The sequence below is a fragment of the Haliaeetus leucocephalus genome, unplaced genomic scaffold, assembly GCF_000737465.1.
Source record: "Haliaeetus leucocephalus isolate CR32 unplaced genomic scaffold, Haliaeetus_leucocephalus-4.0 Scaffold819, whole genome shotgun sequence".
NCBI classification, from domain to species: Eukaryota; Metazoa; Chordata; class Aves; order Accipitriformes; family Accipitridae; genus Haliaeetus; species Haliaeetus leucocephalus.
In genome coordinates this window covers 3,967,089-3,982,589 of record NW_010973255.1, presented here as the reverse complement: position 1 = coordinate 3,982,589, position 15,501 = coordinate 3,967,089, and the positions used below count along the sequence as shown (strand labels likewise).

Here is a 15,501-nt window from a genome sequence, read left to right as displayed (position 1 = left end):
AACACTTCTTCACTGTGCGGATGACCAAGCACTGGTACAGGTTGCCCAGGGAGGTTGCGGAATCTCCATCATTGGAGATATTCAAAAGCCACCTGGACGTGGTCCTGGGCGATCAGCCCTAGGTGGCTCTGCCTGAGCGCGGGGGGTTGGACCAGATGAGCTCCAGAGGTCCCTTCCAAACTCAGCCCTTCTGGGATTCTGTAATTCTGAATCCCACTGCTGTGTTTTTGGAAAGCTGTAACAAAATGTTTTCTTTTCTAAGCATTTTGATTCAGTTTTCATTGTCTTTTAAAACAGTTTAATGGGAATGGACCCAATTGTAATTTAAAACAGATATGTCAAAAGATGAGTTTTCTATTGTACCCAGGGGTGCTGGGGGGAAGAAATGCTTGAGTTTTTCCTGGGCTAGCATGTAACATTTCTAGAATTAAAGCCTGAAAATTCTATCCTTAAATAATACAGTTAAAAGGTGGATTAAAGCATGGGATGTCATGAGTTTGATGATGAAAAAACTCTCAAAAAAAGTATTCCCGACCCTCTCTATGACGTGTGTTTAGTATATAAATATTTACATAATTAATATATGATGGCATATAATATAACCAGTAATGGGACTTCAGTTTATTTGATAACTCTTTATTTGATAACTCTAATAGCTTTATGTCTTTTTTTCTTTTAAATGTAAAATAACTCATCAGATGGAATGTATCCTGCAGTAAAATGTAGTCTTACAGTAATACACCATGTTGTGTGGAAACAGATGGAGTTTTCATTGAAAATGAGGCAAAGCTGCTTAAGCACTAAAACTAGGAACATCTGCTTTTTGATTTCTGAAAGATCTGGGTGTTAACTGAAGTATTTCCAAAGATATTGGAAATGGAATGAAAGATTTTCTTACAAAAGTGCAGTAAAAAAAAACATTCCAGCACAGGGGCTGAGTAGATGTAGAGCCTTCCCCTATCTTTTAAATTTTCCTCTATTTTGTAAATTGTGACTTACCATTGTCAGTGATGGACTTCTTGCTTAACAATTCTCATTCATGCAGAAGGACCACTGTTGCACATTTCCAGCAATATTGAATAATGTAAGTTATTGAATAATTCTGGTGTTTCCAATATAGAAAATACATTGTCAAGCTAAAAGAGCTAGCTACAAATGTAGACTTCTAAATGCTAGTTATAATCAAATCTTTAATTTTCTGTGTTTTAGAAATTACTTTTACCAGAAATAATAGACTAGACATAAACATTTCATATGTGGTGTTTAGCCCCAGTAGTAGTTAAGGTATAAATGTCAGTTCATTGTGAAATTATGCCTTTTATCACTTCATTGCATGTATCAGCATGCAATCTGTCATTAAAGTGTTTCTAAGTTGTTAAGTCCAGTTGCTTTGAAGGTTCTTGAAGGAATTTCAGATGGGAAAGTGATGACAGCAGTGGAGTTACCAATGTTAGCATCCACTGTCAATTTTACTTGAATTCTAAAAATATTTGTAATTTTATTTATCTAGAAATTCTTTACCTTTTAATGTATTTATAAGTGTATAGCTTGGTTAGTTTTGCTTCTTCCACTTTTTGCCAGTAGTAGTACTGTCCTGGTTTCAGCTGGGATGGAGTTAATTGTCTTCCTGGTAGCTGGTATAGTGCTGTGTTTTTGAGTTTGGTATGAGAAGAATGTTGATAACGCTGATGTTTTCAGTTGTTGCTAAGTAATGTTTAGAATAAAGTCAAGGATTTTTCAGCTTGTGATGCCCAGCCAGCGAGAAAGCTGGAGGGGCACAAGAAGTTGGCACAGGACACAGCCAGGGCAGCTGACCCAAAGTGGCCAACGGTGTATTCCATACCATGGGACGTCCCATCTAGTTATAAACTGGGTGGAGTGGGGGTGGGGGATCGCTGCTTGGGGACTAACTGAGCGTCGATTGGCAGGTGGTGAGCAACTGCACCATGCATTATTTGTATATTCCAATCCTTTTATTATTACTATTGTCATTTTATTAGTGTTATCATTATTAGTTTCTTCTTTTCTGTTCTATGAAACCGTTCTTATCTCAACCCATGAGTTTTGCTTCTTTTCCTGATTTTCTCCCCCATCCCACTGGGGGACGAGTGAGTGAGCGGCTGAGTGGTGCTTAGTTGCCAACTGGGTTTAAACCACGACAAGTACCTGCAGGGTGAGGAAAGCCTCATTGTTTCTTCCAGAACTCTGAGGGGGAGGTGTTTGTGGCCCAAGAGGTGGGGGAAATAGGGAGGGCTGAGATTGCTGCAGGGACTCTTGATAGTCTGGCCTGAGATCTGAAATAACAGCTTCTGTCTTTTAGTAAAGAGGCTGATATATCTAGAGGGAGAAAGAAAAAAAGGGAGATTAACTTTCTGTCATATTAGTCTACATCCTTCTCCCCTTGCCAAATACATCGATTGCTTTAATAGGAGAATAGTCATCCTACCAATTTTCCTTGCTTAAATCTTTAAGGGACCACACTGTCATCAACTTACCAGTATTTTTTCTGGGACTCAAGTTGTTTTTATAGAGAGAGTTCTGAATGAAAACTTCAAATATTCTTTGTCATGTGATGTTTGTAAGCCACTCAATCTTGTGTTCTGGATACATTTTTATGGCTAGTTCTGTTTGAAGTAATGCGTAAGAAAGTCAAAGGTATATCCTTTTATGCAGGAGGATGCGCTTAGTATGTCTTTGAAAGAAAGTGGATTCCAGGTTAGTATATGCAATGAAATGGTCTGCAACCCAACCATTGAGTGCTGTGATTGAGTAGCTTCTTGTCCTGTAGTACTGGATTATGTCATTGTTCAGATGGATGATTTCTGGGTTTCACTTAGCTGCTGCAGGGCGCAAAAGTGGGGTACTTGAGAAATAGAATTGAGTAATGGTCCCACTGCAGGATATCCTCAAAGAATTGCAAGCAATTAAGTTGGCACAAACTGATCATTTGCTGGTGGATGCAGAACAGCCGAAGTCCACACGTAGAGTTGAGATCTGGCAGTAATTCTGTGTTCATCTGTGGATATTTGAGGTCTTGCAGACTGTTTGAAAGTTCAGGACATTAGCTTTGATGCCATTGCCAGATTCTATCTTAAAAATATTGTAATCAGCTGAAACTGCAGGAAGGAATTTAGCCTGGTTAGGCTGAGAGTAATTAATCTCTTGGTAATTTTTTAACTTGCTTTTGTGGTGATGTGAGCAATTCAAAGCCAAAGGAGACAACTCCACATCTTGTGTGCTGGGTCCTGGACTTCACTGCTGCAGGAGCTTACAGCTGCTAAACGCTGATGTGGATGTAAGGGGCAGCCAGGTCAAGCTCACAAGGGAAACAATCCATGGAGTATTAAATCCAAAGACCCCAGGTGGTCTAGGTCAGGAATTGCAGATACAATAGTGTCCGCCAGCCTACAGCCACCTCCCCTCAGGCAGTCTACCATGTGTGCCTGCTCCATGCTTGTTCTCTTGCCTCAGCTGCCACTCCCAGTCCTTGCTGGAAATAGTTAATAAGCTCACTGGACTTCTGGCCTGAGCCCTGTGCATTGAAGTCCTGCTATGTGGCCATTTTCAATTTAGCTGTATTTTAGAAGTGCATGAGTTGATCTTCAAGTGCCTTGTTTCCTTTGGTGCCCTCGTGGGGGAGTAGCGAGGCTTAGCTTGCTTGGCGGTACCCTCTGATGAAAGGCCCTACATGCACAAGTGTCAGGTTTAGCTAATGTGTTTATGTGACTGTTGGCCAAGGAATGTATGCGCTTTTTAGTAAAGTGTATGTGCTGAAATATACTGGGAGGGAGGAGAAGAAAAACAAAACCAGAAACATCCATTCCTGTGGTACATGCTGGAGCATCCAGCAAACACGTCTCTAGCTTGATATGAAAGCATTACGTAATATTTGGAACCTGATTAAACGACAGAACTCTGTGAAATTGTAACAATTAACAAACACTCCATGTGATTTTCAATGTTATATTAGGTGTTAGCTAATATTTAGGTTTGGTTAATAAATGTGAGAGAGGATTGAAAAACTGATTACAATAACCCCATTGTTGGAGTATTTGCTGTTGTTTTGTGCTCTGTTGTTGACCACCTAAGCTGAGAGAAATCTCCTGGCTCCTATTTGTTTTCTTTTCTAGTGATATTGAGATTTCCCGAGCACAGAGTCCAAAAGCTGTTGATGTACTTGCCAAGGAGATAGGATTGCTTACAGATGAAATTGAGATCTATGGCCAAACCAAAGCCAAAGTACGTTTGTCCCTGCTGGAAAGGTTAAAGGATCAACCAGATGGAAAATATGTTCTAGTTGCTGGGTAAGAATGCGCAGTAATGTCATTAATGTCCACTCTTTCCACTCATATTAATATAAACATGTAGCTTACATCTTTTTAATACACTGCACAAATAGGAACCCTGAATGTTTTTGGCTGCATGTTGCTCTCTTCTGAAAGCAAGCAGTTTTTGAAATTTTTTTTAAGTAACACAACTTTTCTTCCAAACTGTTATTACTGAAGTAAAGTATATTTTATAAAAGGTATTTTGTTCTAAGCTTCTTAGATGTTATCTGTTGGTATGTGAAGTTTTTCTTACTGTTTTATCAGAATTTTAAATGTTTAACTTGAATATATAAGTCTGTGTGTATTGTGGCTGTTGTTTATAAACAAACTTTAACAAAAGCTACATGCTAATCTGTTGATATTAACAACAAATACTTTTTTTATTGAAGAACAGATTACAAAGTTAAAAAAGCCGTGTTTTTTCTCTGAAATGTAGACATGTCTCCAGGCAGGCTTATACTGCTAACTGTTCCCACGATTATAGCAAATGCTGTGCTCAGCAGGAATTATGCGCTTCTCTTCTGAAGAGCTGTGGGTTTTTTCTGCATTCAGTGACACAACATTTTTTCATTCGCCTGGTTTGCGAAGTGGAAACTTCTAATTGTGAACAAACGTGAAGTTTTTCATTGATATTTAAATTGCAGTGTATTCTTTATATTCTGAATTAATCTATATGGTTGCTTCCTTGTAAGTAAAACTAATCAGGTTTAAAATACAGCTTTAGGCTGATCCAGAAGGAGAAGGATGTTCTTAACTGCATTGATCTACCTCAGCTGGGGTAGTGTTTCACAAAGTGTTTGCTTTACTACCTTCCTGTGGGGGCAACCTGGATTTCTAGCGCTGAGAGGGAGCCGCTGTAGAGTTGAGAGACTTGATGTTACAAAGCTGAGGCAGGCAAGTTATGAAGCTGTCTTCAAAGCTATATGATAGAACTGCAATGTGTAAAGATGTTTCTGGAGGACATTGGAGCAGTTGTTTAAGAGGAGGAAATAAGAGCTGGTTGAGCTTGCTTTCCTTCGATAGAGTTTTATTTTGTATTTTGGTGCTTTGGAGAAAGAAATGCTGGTTCAGCATTTGGCTGAGTTTGAAGAAAGTTGCTGCTGTTTCAGGCTCATGTTGTCAACTGCATCCGTTGGGCAGCATGCTGCAGGCTATGCCAGGCTTCTGGAAATGTCTGGAGGTGAAAGACAGAATGATGCAAAGCCCCATTCAGGTGCATTTTAGTTGGGTCAGATTGTATGCACCAGTGCTTAAGTTTCTTCACAGTGCTATGTCTCCTGGTCTTCTTCAAGGAAGGTCTCTCAGACAGTTGTCCAAATGCTGTTTTGTTGGCACAGACAGAAGTGTATATACATGTGGAGGAAATGGGGAAGTTTTGACCAGCAAGATGAAAAGCTGGCAACAAACAGAAAATTGTATCTCCTTAAGTTTATATAACATGTATAAAAACTGAACTGTGTTTCACAAATGGCTGGGTTTGGTACCTACACAACTTCATTATGCAATACGTCGCTATTTGTAGTTTCTCTGAAATGATTGCATCTCGTGGAGTAAGTACAAAACCACATCTGCTGCATGAGGAGTGCCTAGGCAAGGTGGCTGCAATAGCAGGAACATTCTCCTCTGAGAGAGTTCAAAGTTTGACTTTGAAATGTTGTACATACATAGATATAGATATATATATATAACTTGTGTTTATGTGTTCTTAGCTGTTCTCATTTGCTGAAATGACTGTAGCAGACAATGATTTTAAGAAAAGTGGGAAACTGCATCTGGTGGGGAAATGTTCAGTACAATGAAAACTGAGTATCACTCAAGTGTGGAAATTGAGGAGTCAAATAATATCCTCTGTTGCCTTCTTCATCCTCTCCCTGCCAAGGCAAGGTCAACCCGAAACCTGCCATTTGAATTATTATGTTTGTTCACAGTAACCAAAGATATTTAGAAATTCTTTTAGAATGATGCAGTATAGGTTTTCAGAATAAGTTTTCAGTGCTTCAGAGGAAACATTTAAGATACATGCTTATACTTCAGGGTATTTGGTCTGATGGAAATATTTATTATGTATGATGTGAACTTTTCATATGTGAAGGGAGTGAAAAGTGTGTGTGTGTGTGTGTATTCAACAAGCTGCAAAATCTCCAACCTCCATCCATGACACAGCCAGTGACATTTGTATCTGTAATTCCACAATCGGGTTTAAATGTTTCACGATGTCTAGGAATTATAAATATTTGCTGCAAATGCTCTTCTAGTTTATTCCTAGTGTGCTAGAGCCCAGACTTGTTGTTCTGAATAGCAAAATGCAACCAAACATACCTTTTTATCTCTAAGGATAGCTGTATTTATGAATTTTTAAAAGTTGCTAACTGGAAAGCCTTTTTTTGCACTTTCTGAATGCACACAAATACACCTAAATGCCTCTCCAATAAATACTTTGTATGCTGAAAAATTGCAGTTTGGTTAACAGATCGTGTCACCCCAAAATAGGATGAAGACTTAATTTTTTCATAACTTCCATTTTCTTCTGTGTGGAGCGCATTCTTTTAACTTTTTTTCATTCTCACTTTGTGTGTGTGTGTGTGTGTGTGTGTGACTTGTTTTAGGGCTTGTGTTAAGACACCTTGGGGTCAGAGTCACCTGTTATCCTGGAGTAATTAGGTCTTGGCCATCACCTGCCTGTATACAGGCTTTTAGTGTGCTAAAAATAAAATTACGTTGCAGAATATGTTAACTCAAACTGCCTCCCATTCACTGCAAGCTGAGAGCATGCAAATGAACGAAGCTTGTGCATGACCTAGTAGCTAAGTTTAGTGCCCAGGGTAACTTAATCATGCTTTCAAGCATGTAGATAGCGTATTTGTAAACACAGTATGAAGCTACAGCTAAAATTTGTTGGACTCTGTGTGTGTTCCAGCATTTTGTTTTTAAATGCTCCACTGCTGTGGCTTTTACCAGACAATTCTGGAAGCTTGTTCATTTAAAAAATGCAAGCTGAGGAATAATAGAATGTAGAAAAATTATGAAATATAATGCTGCTATTAGTAAGACGTGTGTTGGATTTTGAATTCTGGAAAATTTCAAATCATTACTTTTCACCTAACATTAATAGATTGTTTTGTGATGAACTGCCTTTTCAGTGAGATAAAAATGGAAGAAAATAAATACTAACTCAATGGGTGTACAAGTTGTATGATGGTAAATATCTTCGGGACAGAATTTTCAGATTTGGAATTGCATTTTACTTCTAATGGGTATGTGTTCGATTGTATTTCTGTTCACTGTATTTCTTGGGCCACAAGGTGCTTAAAAGATAAGAAAAGCGGTAGACATAAAAAAAAAAGGGGGAGGAAAAATACAGGGAAGAGTAAGAGGGGAAAATATCACTGTGTTGATGCACTGAAACATCTGACAGTCCAAAGCAAAGTCATGGCTGAGACAGTTTGTCATGTATTTGTCATGTCGTTGAACAGCTCCTGATTGGGATTGTCTTGGATGGGTCTTCATCGGCTTTTGCGAGTTTGTAGTTGTGGATTCCTCAGTCTCTTCCTGGCTTTGTTCGGTCATTTTCGCTTCACAGTGATCGCTGTGCTTTCGTACCTGGAAGCTCCAGTCCCATTTTGAGGATGTCACTGCAATGTTGTCATAATCTCACCTCGATGAAGTGACAGGAGTTGCAACACTTCTGTGCTCAGAAATATATTTCTGACAGTTGTAATCTTGGATGGGAGATGTATGTAGGTCAGGCTGTCATTTATTGGAACTTGATTGCCCATGCCCTCCATAGCTAGGCTTTGCAGGTTTCCATGCAGATCACAGGAATGGTGAACTCATTAAAATCTTTGAAACTGCTGATACTGACGAGTTGAAGATAGGAAATTTGAAAGAGGAGAATTGTCACATATCCAGTAAAGTTCTTGCTGGAGTCACAACGGCTGGGGTAGCAGCTAGGAGGTTACAGCTGGTGCAGTGTATCATCTCACTGTTTGTTTATTTCCTCTTTGGGAGACCTCATGTAGCTTTCCCACAGAAACAGCTCCACTGTAAGCTAATGTGATGTATAACAAACAAACAAAAAGTCTGCATATTCTTATCTTTGTTTTGATATACATAAAGAGAGAAGGCTTTCCAATGTTATGGAAAACTTACTTTGCCAAGGAGCTGGTGACTGCTTGGTAGGTGGCAAAGAAAGAAGTTTAAGGAGGAAAATGATTGTGGGGTTTCTGTGTTTAGATTGAAAACATATTAAAGAAACTTGAAGAATAATGCAGATGGGTGTAAAAGTCTCTTGAAGTTCATTAAAATTTACTGTATTTTAAAGGAGTTTTTTTCTCTAGATTTGCATAAGGTCAAAACAGAGCATTGCACAATTGAGCTAAAGTTAGCCATTGGCAGATGTAATTTTATACTCATGCGAGCGAGTGACCTAAGTTGCAAGCGTGTAGGCTCAGTAGTGTAGCCAGCAAAAACATCTCAGTGTCCACAAAACAGCTTAAGTGGATTATTTCATTTATAAAAACTGATCTAAGTAGGCCAGGTACAAAAGGGAAGATATTTAAAATAAACTTTCTAAGTAAATAATTGGAATAGAAATTTCTTCTAATTTCAGGCTTTTTTTTTTTTTTTTTTTAAACTGAAGTTCTGCTAACTATTGAAACTATTAAATAACTGTTTAGCTCTTAAGGTTTATCCTGTAGTCTCGAGGCTGCTACTGAGCCTCTGAGAATCAAAGGTGTCCTACCATGGTGTCTCATGTAAGATGAGAAGTTGAGAATAGGTAAGTGAATTGTCCATACCAATCTGGCTTCACTCAATAGTGTGATTTGCAGAGTCCTCACGTTTTGTTAATTCTGTTAGGTGGAAAGAGACTGGAAAGTCAGGATTCTGGTTTTGACTTCTCAGGGTTTTGTGCCTATTCCTACCTGCTGCAGTGGACGAGGTTTCTTGGGAGAGTGTCACCCAAGTGCTGTAGACTGGTTATAGAAGTCCAGTTGCTGGTTTTCTTTCTCTGTCACAGCTGCCTTTAGGCATTTTGAGCCTTCATTGTTTCAGGAAAACTAAGGATCACAGGGCTTCTCAGAAGGGAGAGAACAGATTAAAATGAACAAACCCATCTGAGGAACACACCGAAAGTGTAGGCTGTTAAAGCCAAGCAGATTTGATGAAAAGTGTCTGCACTTGTCTGCAAAGACATGTCTGTTTACCACTGCAAACCATTGCGTGCTTGCATGAGTACACTGGTGAAAATAAGCTTGCTCTAGTTCATTTTTACCCCCACTTTGGTGGAGGCTGGTTCTCCCAGAGTGCCACATTAGGGATGTGGCTGGTGCAGAGTATCAACTGGAAATTCAGCAGAGGCAAGATCTGTTCTTCCCAGTTTGATCAATGAGCAATGGTGTGTTTCTCTTTTTGTTCTCTGGAAAAAGGTCTTTCTCATAGAAAATTCCCAGTGCTTTCTGGCTCATTTTACATAGTCATTTTAGAATAGGCGAGCTGTGTTACCAGAGCATTTTAGTAATGTGGCGCTTGATTGTGTGTATCTTTTGCGACAAGTATTTTTCATACAACTACCAACATGCCTTCTGGTTATGCATTTGTCAGTTCCAATTTCCTTTCCTTTACTGAATAGTAGGCTGCATCTTTGATTTTGCTTGTTTCATAAGAGGTGTAAAGAGTCCCTGTGCTGCTGTGCATGCCAGGTCAGCCTTCTGCCATGTTTTGAGCTGCACTTGAGTAAATAACCTAGTGATGGTGTCTCTGAATTCTCTTGAATGTGAATTTCGTGTGTCCGATGTTCAAAAATAGAGGTAACCTCCAACAGGAAGAACTGCAAATAGAAGTTGTTCCGTTAGCAGTGCAGCTGTTGTGGGCACTGAGTTTTGGGGGTTTGTGGGAAGTCCTTTACTGGTAACTTCCAGTAAACAGTTGTAGGTGTCTTTTTCATAGCAGAATAGTTTGCTTTTTGATGGTTTTTTTTGGTTGGTTTGTTGTTGTTTTTTTAAATAACTAACAGCTTAAAAAGTTATTATCTTGTTAAGTCTTTGAATGAATGCAGTAGTGCCTCGAGATTACTCATATATTCTTTAAATCTGGCTTTAATGCACCCGAATAAGAGGATCAAGTAAATGAGATTAGGGCAATAGACAAAAGTGAAGGAGACAGAGAACAAGGGGCAGTATGCTAATAATTATTTGAATGGGTTTTGGGCAACCAGTGTTGCAACAGTAGTCAGGAGGGTAAAACTGGTAGTGAAAGTGAGTTAACCTGGCTGTGGTGCTCTGAAAGAAGCATCTTTGTACAAAAGTAAAGATCCTGGGACAAAATGGAGATGGCAGAAGTAGTGGTGAGAAAAAAGGAAGCTGTCATTGTGGCAACAGTAAAACCAGGAGGGCTCACTGTTGTGACAACGTAGAGATTAAAAAGTATCCATTCTTCTAGGAGCTGCAAACATGAAAGTAAAAGAAGTGAAGTAGCATTCTGTGCTCCTTCAGTAGATCAGAAGGAAATAAGAAGGCACAGTATGGATATAAAGATGACAGGGACCAAAACCGCTCTTGAGAGTAGATAAAATGGATTCTTTTCCGGATATGCTCTAAACCTCTTACCTTTTGTTGGGTCTACATAGATATTTTGCTAAACATCTGTGAATTCCCTTTCAAGTCAAGGGAGTACAGTTCTAGGAAGGCGGGATAACGAAATAGTCTGGATAGTAAGCTACTGATGATGCTTTAGAGTCTGATGGTTGGCAAATATGATGTTATAAATGTAGGAAAAAATAACTAAAAACAAATGCTCAAGTTAAGTAACCCATGTACTACATGGTCATATGAGAATAGTTCAAAGCTATCAGTAGACAGAATACTATTTCTGAAGAGTCTGAGTTCAGGGAATCTCTTATAGATGTACTAAACCCCATTGATTTCACAGGACCTTGAGTTAAAACATTACTTTTCTGAATAGGAAAATTCTTTCCTAGAACAGTATAGAAGATGCTAATTTGGCTTGCCTCCTATCGCCCAAATTTTTCCAGACATATCTAACAAAGGCTTCTTTTTTTAACAAAAAGTCCAGGATCCAACGATGATGTAAAAGAGAGAATTGTGACAAAAGTTTTTTGCATGTTTTGTGGGACAAAGAAGGACTTTTGTCAATCTGTGAACTAACTGAACTAAGTTGAATCTTAAAGGCAAGGAGACAACACAGATGTCTCCTTACCTTTGACAATTTTACTAAGGTTTTTTGCCATTTGAATTGCGATCTGAGCATAGCAATATCTTGGAAAAATTACTAGTTGGGAAAGGAAGTGTTTCTAATTAGAGCTAGATATCTTAGCTCCAGTTTTGAAGAGGTTATAGGATAAGGGTTGCTCTTTGACTAGGATGTGTGTGCATGCTTGTATTTTGAATGTTAGTTCTTAACATCAACTTCACTAAGGTACTTCTCTGCAGGTAATGAAGGCAGCAAAGATATGAATGGTTACACTATGCCAAAAAGTATGACTTGTGTGAGAGTGGTGTGAGTGGAAAAAAGACTGGGGCTTTCTTCTTTTGCCAGTCAGAAGGAGAAATGCTGTGTCTCAAATGAATCATTTGAATGTATTTCGGAGATGTGAGATGTGTTCATACTTTAAGGAAGAAAAAAAAGAAAAAGGAGAAAAACCCCAACACCCCCCACTTTTAAGATGGATCATAAACAAATGTGCTGACCTTCAAAGTAGGAAGAACATCACTTAAACTGAGGTGTCTCATTCACAGAAGGCTGATGAAGTTTCCTACTTGCAAAATCAGCTGTCATTGTCATTAAAGGGACAAGAATAGAGTCTTTGAGTGGAGGTTTGAGTCTCTGATTCGAGATTGGATGTCTTTCTAAAATTCTGTCCTGGTTCAATCATGGTCTACATGTGGGATTTGTAGCATGAGGTTTTTGAGCTTTTGTATGGGAGGTTGGACTGTGATTGTAATTGTCCCTCATAACCCTTAAATCTGCAAAAATATCATGAAACCTGTGTAAAATAAATCATGTTCAGTTGAATATAGTGACTTTTGTGTTCTGTTTTATTTAAAAAGCAGTTGGTCTGTCATTGTTGAGGGTTATGATGCCATGGAAGCTGGAGAGGGATAGGTGAGCTCTACAAACAAAACTCTTGGTTATTTAATTTAAGATAATTCTATTATTTCATTCAAAGTTTGAGCAGTGGGAATAAAACATCTCATGCATTACTACAGAAATGTATTAATACATGCTCAGAGTATCTTGATGGATGGTTTGTTAATGAAACTGGTGAGACTTTTGTGCTGTAATAAAAATGACTAAATTCAATATATTTTTTAGAACTTTTGCCAAAATAATCTTCTCTTTTTCTGCTATCATAGTAAATTGCTTAAATAGAAGACACATGTATATTAGCATTCCAGCTTGAGCTAGGGGCTGACATTGTGGCAGTATTTTTGTGAAGATAAAGTAATCTTATTGAAATTTGCTGTACAAATATTCTTCATTGAAATCAAAAGGTGTAAGTTCTGATATCCCTAGCCAGGCTGACATAAGCAAAGAATTTGATTAATCTTTTTTTCTTGTTTTGCTAGAATAACCCCTACACCCCTAGGAGAGGGGAAAAGCACAGTCACAATTGGTCTCGTTCAGGCGCTTACTGCACACCTTAACATTAATTCCTTTGCTTGTCTGAGACAACCTTCCCAAGGACCTACTTTTGGAGTTAAAGGTACATAATATTTGCAGACTGTATGACCTCTTTCAGATTAAAAGGAAATACTGCTTTTTTTGTCGTCTTTTTTTTCCTTTTTTTTTTTTTTTTTTGCTTTTTAAATTCCTTAGTTACTTCACTCAGTGGATTGTCTGAATGGTAGCATATTGGATTTTTTGATAAGTATATAACTAATAGATAAAGGTTTCTTGCACACATCTTCCCATGCAAGTTTCGTATCTATGTTTGTGTACTTAATGTGTATTGATAACGCAGATAAAGCCCAAACATAATGAAAGGCATGGGGATGTGTTAGCCAGGAGGAGTTTTGTGCAAGTACACGCCCTTCCAGCCACTGCTCTGTTTGGAGACTCTCAAGACGTCTCTAAATGTTACTGTTTAAGTCTTCTTCTTTGAGGAGGAGTCCTAAATCCACTTGTATTGATTGGAAATATCCAAGCTTAAGGAATTTGGGAGTTGTGTGTGTGGTTCAGCTGTGTCTGCATCATACGTTTGGCTGGGTCTGAACCTCTTCTTTCTGTTCTTCTGAGTTGTTGCCCCTAATCATGGGCTGCTGCCTTTTTGCCTAGAAACCCTTTAAGAGCCTGAGGGCCAGGTAAGAGCCAGCCAGAGTTCAAGCCTGTCTTCATTGCTGATAGGAAATAATGCGATCTTTTTTTGCCATTTCTCAGCTGAGATTGGTGCCTAACTGGGCAAGCACTCTCCCATCTGCTCTACTTTGCTTTGCTGAAGTTTAAGTTAACAAGTTTGATTTCAGCTGGAAGGCTCCTGGTGCTTGGTGCTTCTCAGCCAAGACTGGTGCATGTGAGTGCTTTAATCCCTCCACTCAACTTGCGTGTAGGCTACAGCAAACTCCCTTGCCTGTACTGTGAAAGGCAGCAGGGAAGGAGTGCTCAGGCAAGGGTGTGAAGGTTTCGTTCAGAAGCAGTGCTTGCTCGTGACTGCTACATCTTTCCACTCAACAGCTGCATGTGCATGACCATGTCCTAAACCAGGGCAGGAGCAGGGGGTGGCCTTTATGTAGCCAAACTCTGGGCCAGCCATCATGTGTAGGCTTTCATTTCAAATCAAGAATTCCTCTTTTACGGCCTGCTGAAAAAAGCCAGCAAGGTTTAAGGAAATCCTGTTTATTTGGGTGCATCATTGATCCCCTAATAGAAATAAAAATGCTGAGAAATATGTCATCAACACTGTATGTTTCACTTTGTGTGTTTAAGGGTGGTGGTTTCTTTCCAAAACTGGTACAAGTCTGATGTGACCATATGCTTTGCTGTGCAGGTGGAGCAGCCGGTGGTGGATACGCTCAAGTGATTCCCATGGAGGAGGTGAGACAGCGGGGGAGGCAGCAAGTCCCTGTCCCTCTGGAAGGGGTGGGCAGGCTAAGGTGGTGTCTGCAGCATTTGGTTGATAGCGATGGTCTGCCTGGAGAATTGGGGTGGTCCTTGCCATCTCCACATGCCTGCTGTGTGATGTGGACGGGCTGCAGAGTAGGGGTTCAAAAATGTTGCACAGATACTCTACGTGTTTGTAAAATCTTGGCTATCCTTCAGATGCTTCCTGAGAAGAAAGCCTGCTTTCCATGTGTAACATACAAGACAAAGAGCTGGCTACTGCTAATTTTTTTCCTTTTGTATCCACATCTATTGCAAAAGAGAATGAGAAAGCATTACTTTTCTGGTGGAGTAGAAAAAGGCAGGGAGGCCCAGGGCTGCTGGGTTGAGGAAATTTCTTTTTCAAATGTAGATTTAATATTTCTTTTTAGCAGAAGTCACTGAGTGTGGCAAAATGGACTTGTTTTTAGCCAGGCTGATCCTCTTGTGGTAGTGTGAGACATGCCCAGAATTACTGTGGAGGGGTGAATACCACAACTTTTGCTAGATAAGTAAAAGGAAGGTGATTTGGCTCAACAACAGTGATGAAACAGAGAAGTCTCCTGTGAAAAATTGCTTTTCACGGGTGCAGGCTGTTGGGGAGCTGCAGGGGCTGGGGGTCCCCGTGGGGGTGGCCAGGCAGGGCCTGGCAGCCAGGGCCCGTCCCACCCCCAGGCAGGAGCGGGCAGACGGGGGCACTGGGACAGCCCCAGCCCCAGCCCGGGCACTGGGCACCTCCCTGGGGACGGGCTGAGGCCAGGCTGGGCTGTGGGCCTGCGGGTGGGCCTGGCTTGCTGGGGCCCACGGCTGGGCCGGGCAGGGCTGTGGGGAGCCGGAGACCGGCCCTGCTGCGGCACCGCTGGGGCAGGGGCTGACGGCCCCGGGGCTGATGTGGGGTCCTGGGCCGTGGGGGAGCCCCAGGGGGCCAGGCAGGGATAGTCAGGGCAGGTGGTGTCCCCAGGGCCCTGGCACTGTCACAGTGAAAGAATTGTTTTCTTGCCCTAAATTCATCTGCAGCTTTCCTCCGCCCACAAGTAAATGGACTTCTGTTGAAGATGGCATCATCCCTAGCTCTCTT

General features: G+C 40.3%; 1 protein-coding gene across 1 annotated transcript in view; it reads left to right on the top strand.

The window, feature by feature from the left end:
• MTHFD1L (methylenetetrahydrofolate dehydrogenase (NADP+ dependent) 1-like) overlaps nucleotides 1–15,501 on the top strand; it is a 153,331-nt gene that overhangs the window by 23,434 nt on the left and 114,396 nt on the right. The window contains exons 11-13 of the mRNA XM_010581930.1: nucleotides 4,131–4,304; nucleotides 12,914–13,050; nucleotides 14,332–14,378. Of these exons, the coding sequence (XP_010580232.1) occupies nucleotides 4,131–4,304; nucleotides 12,914–13,050; nucleotides 14,332–14,378 (358 nt within the window). The remainder of the gene's footprint in view (nucleotides 1–4,130; nucleotides 4,305–12,913; nucleotides 13,051–14,331; nucleotides 14,379–15,501) is intronic.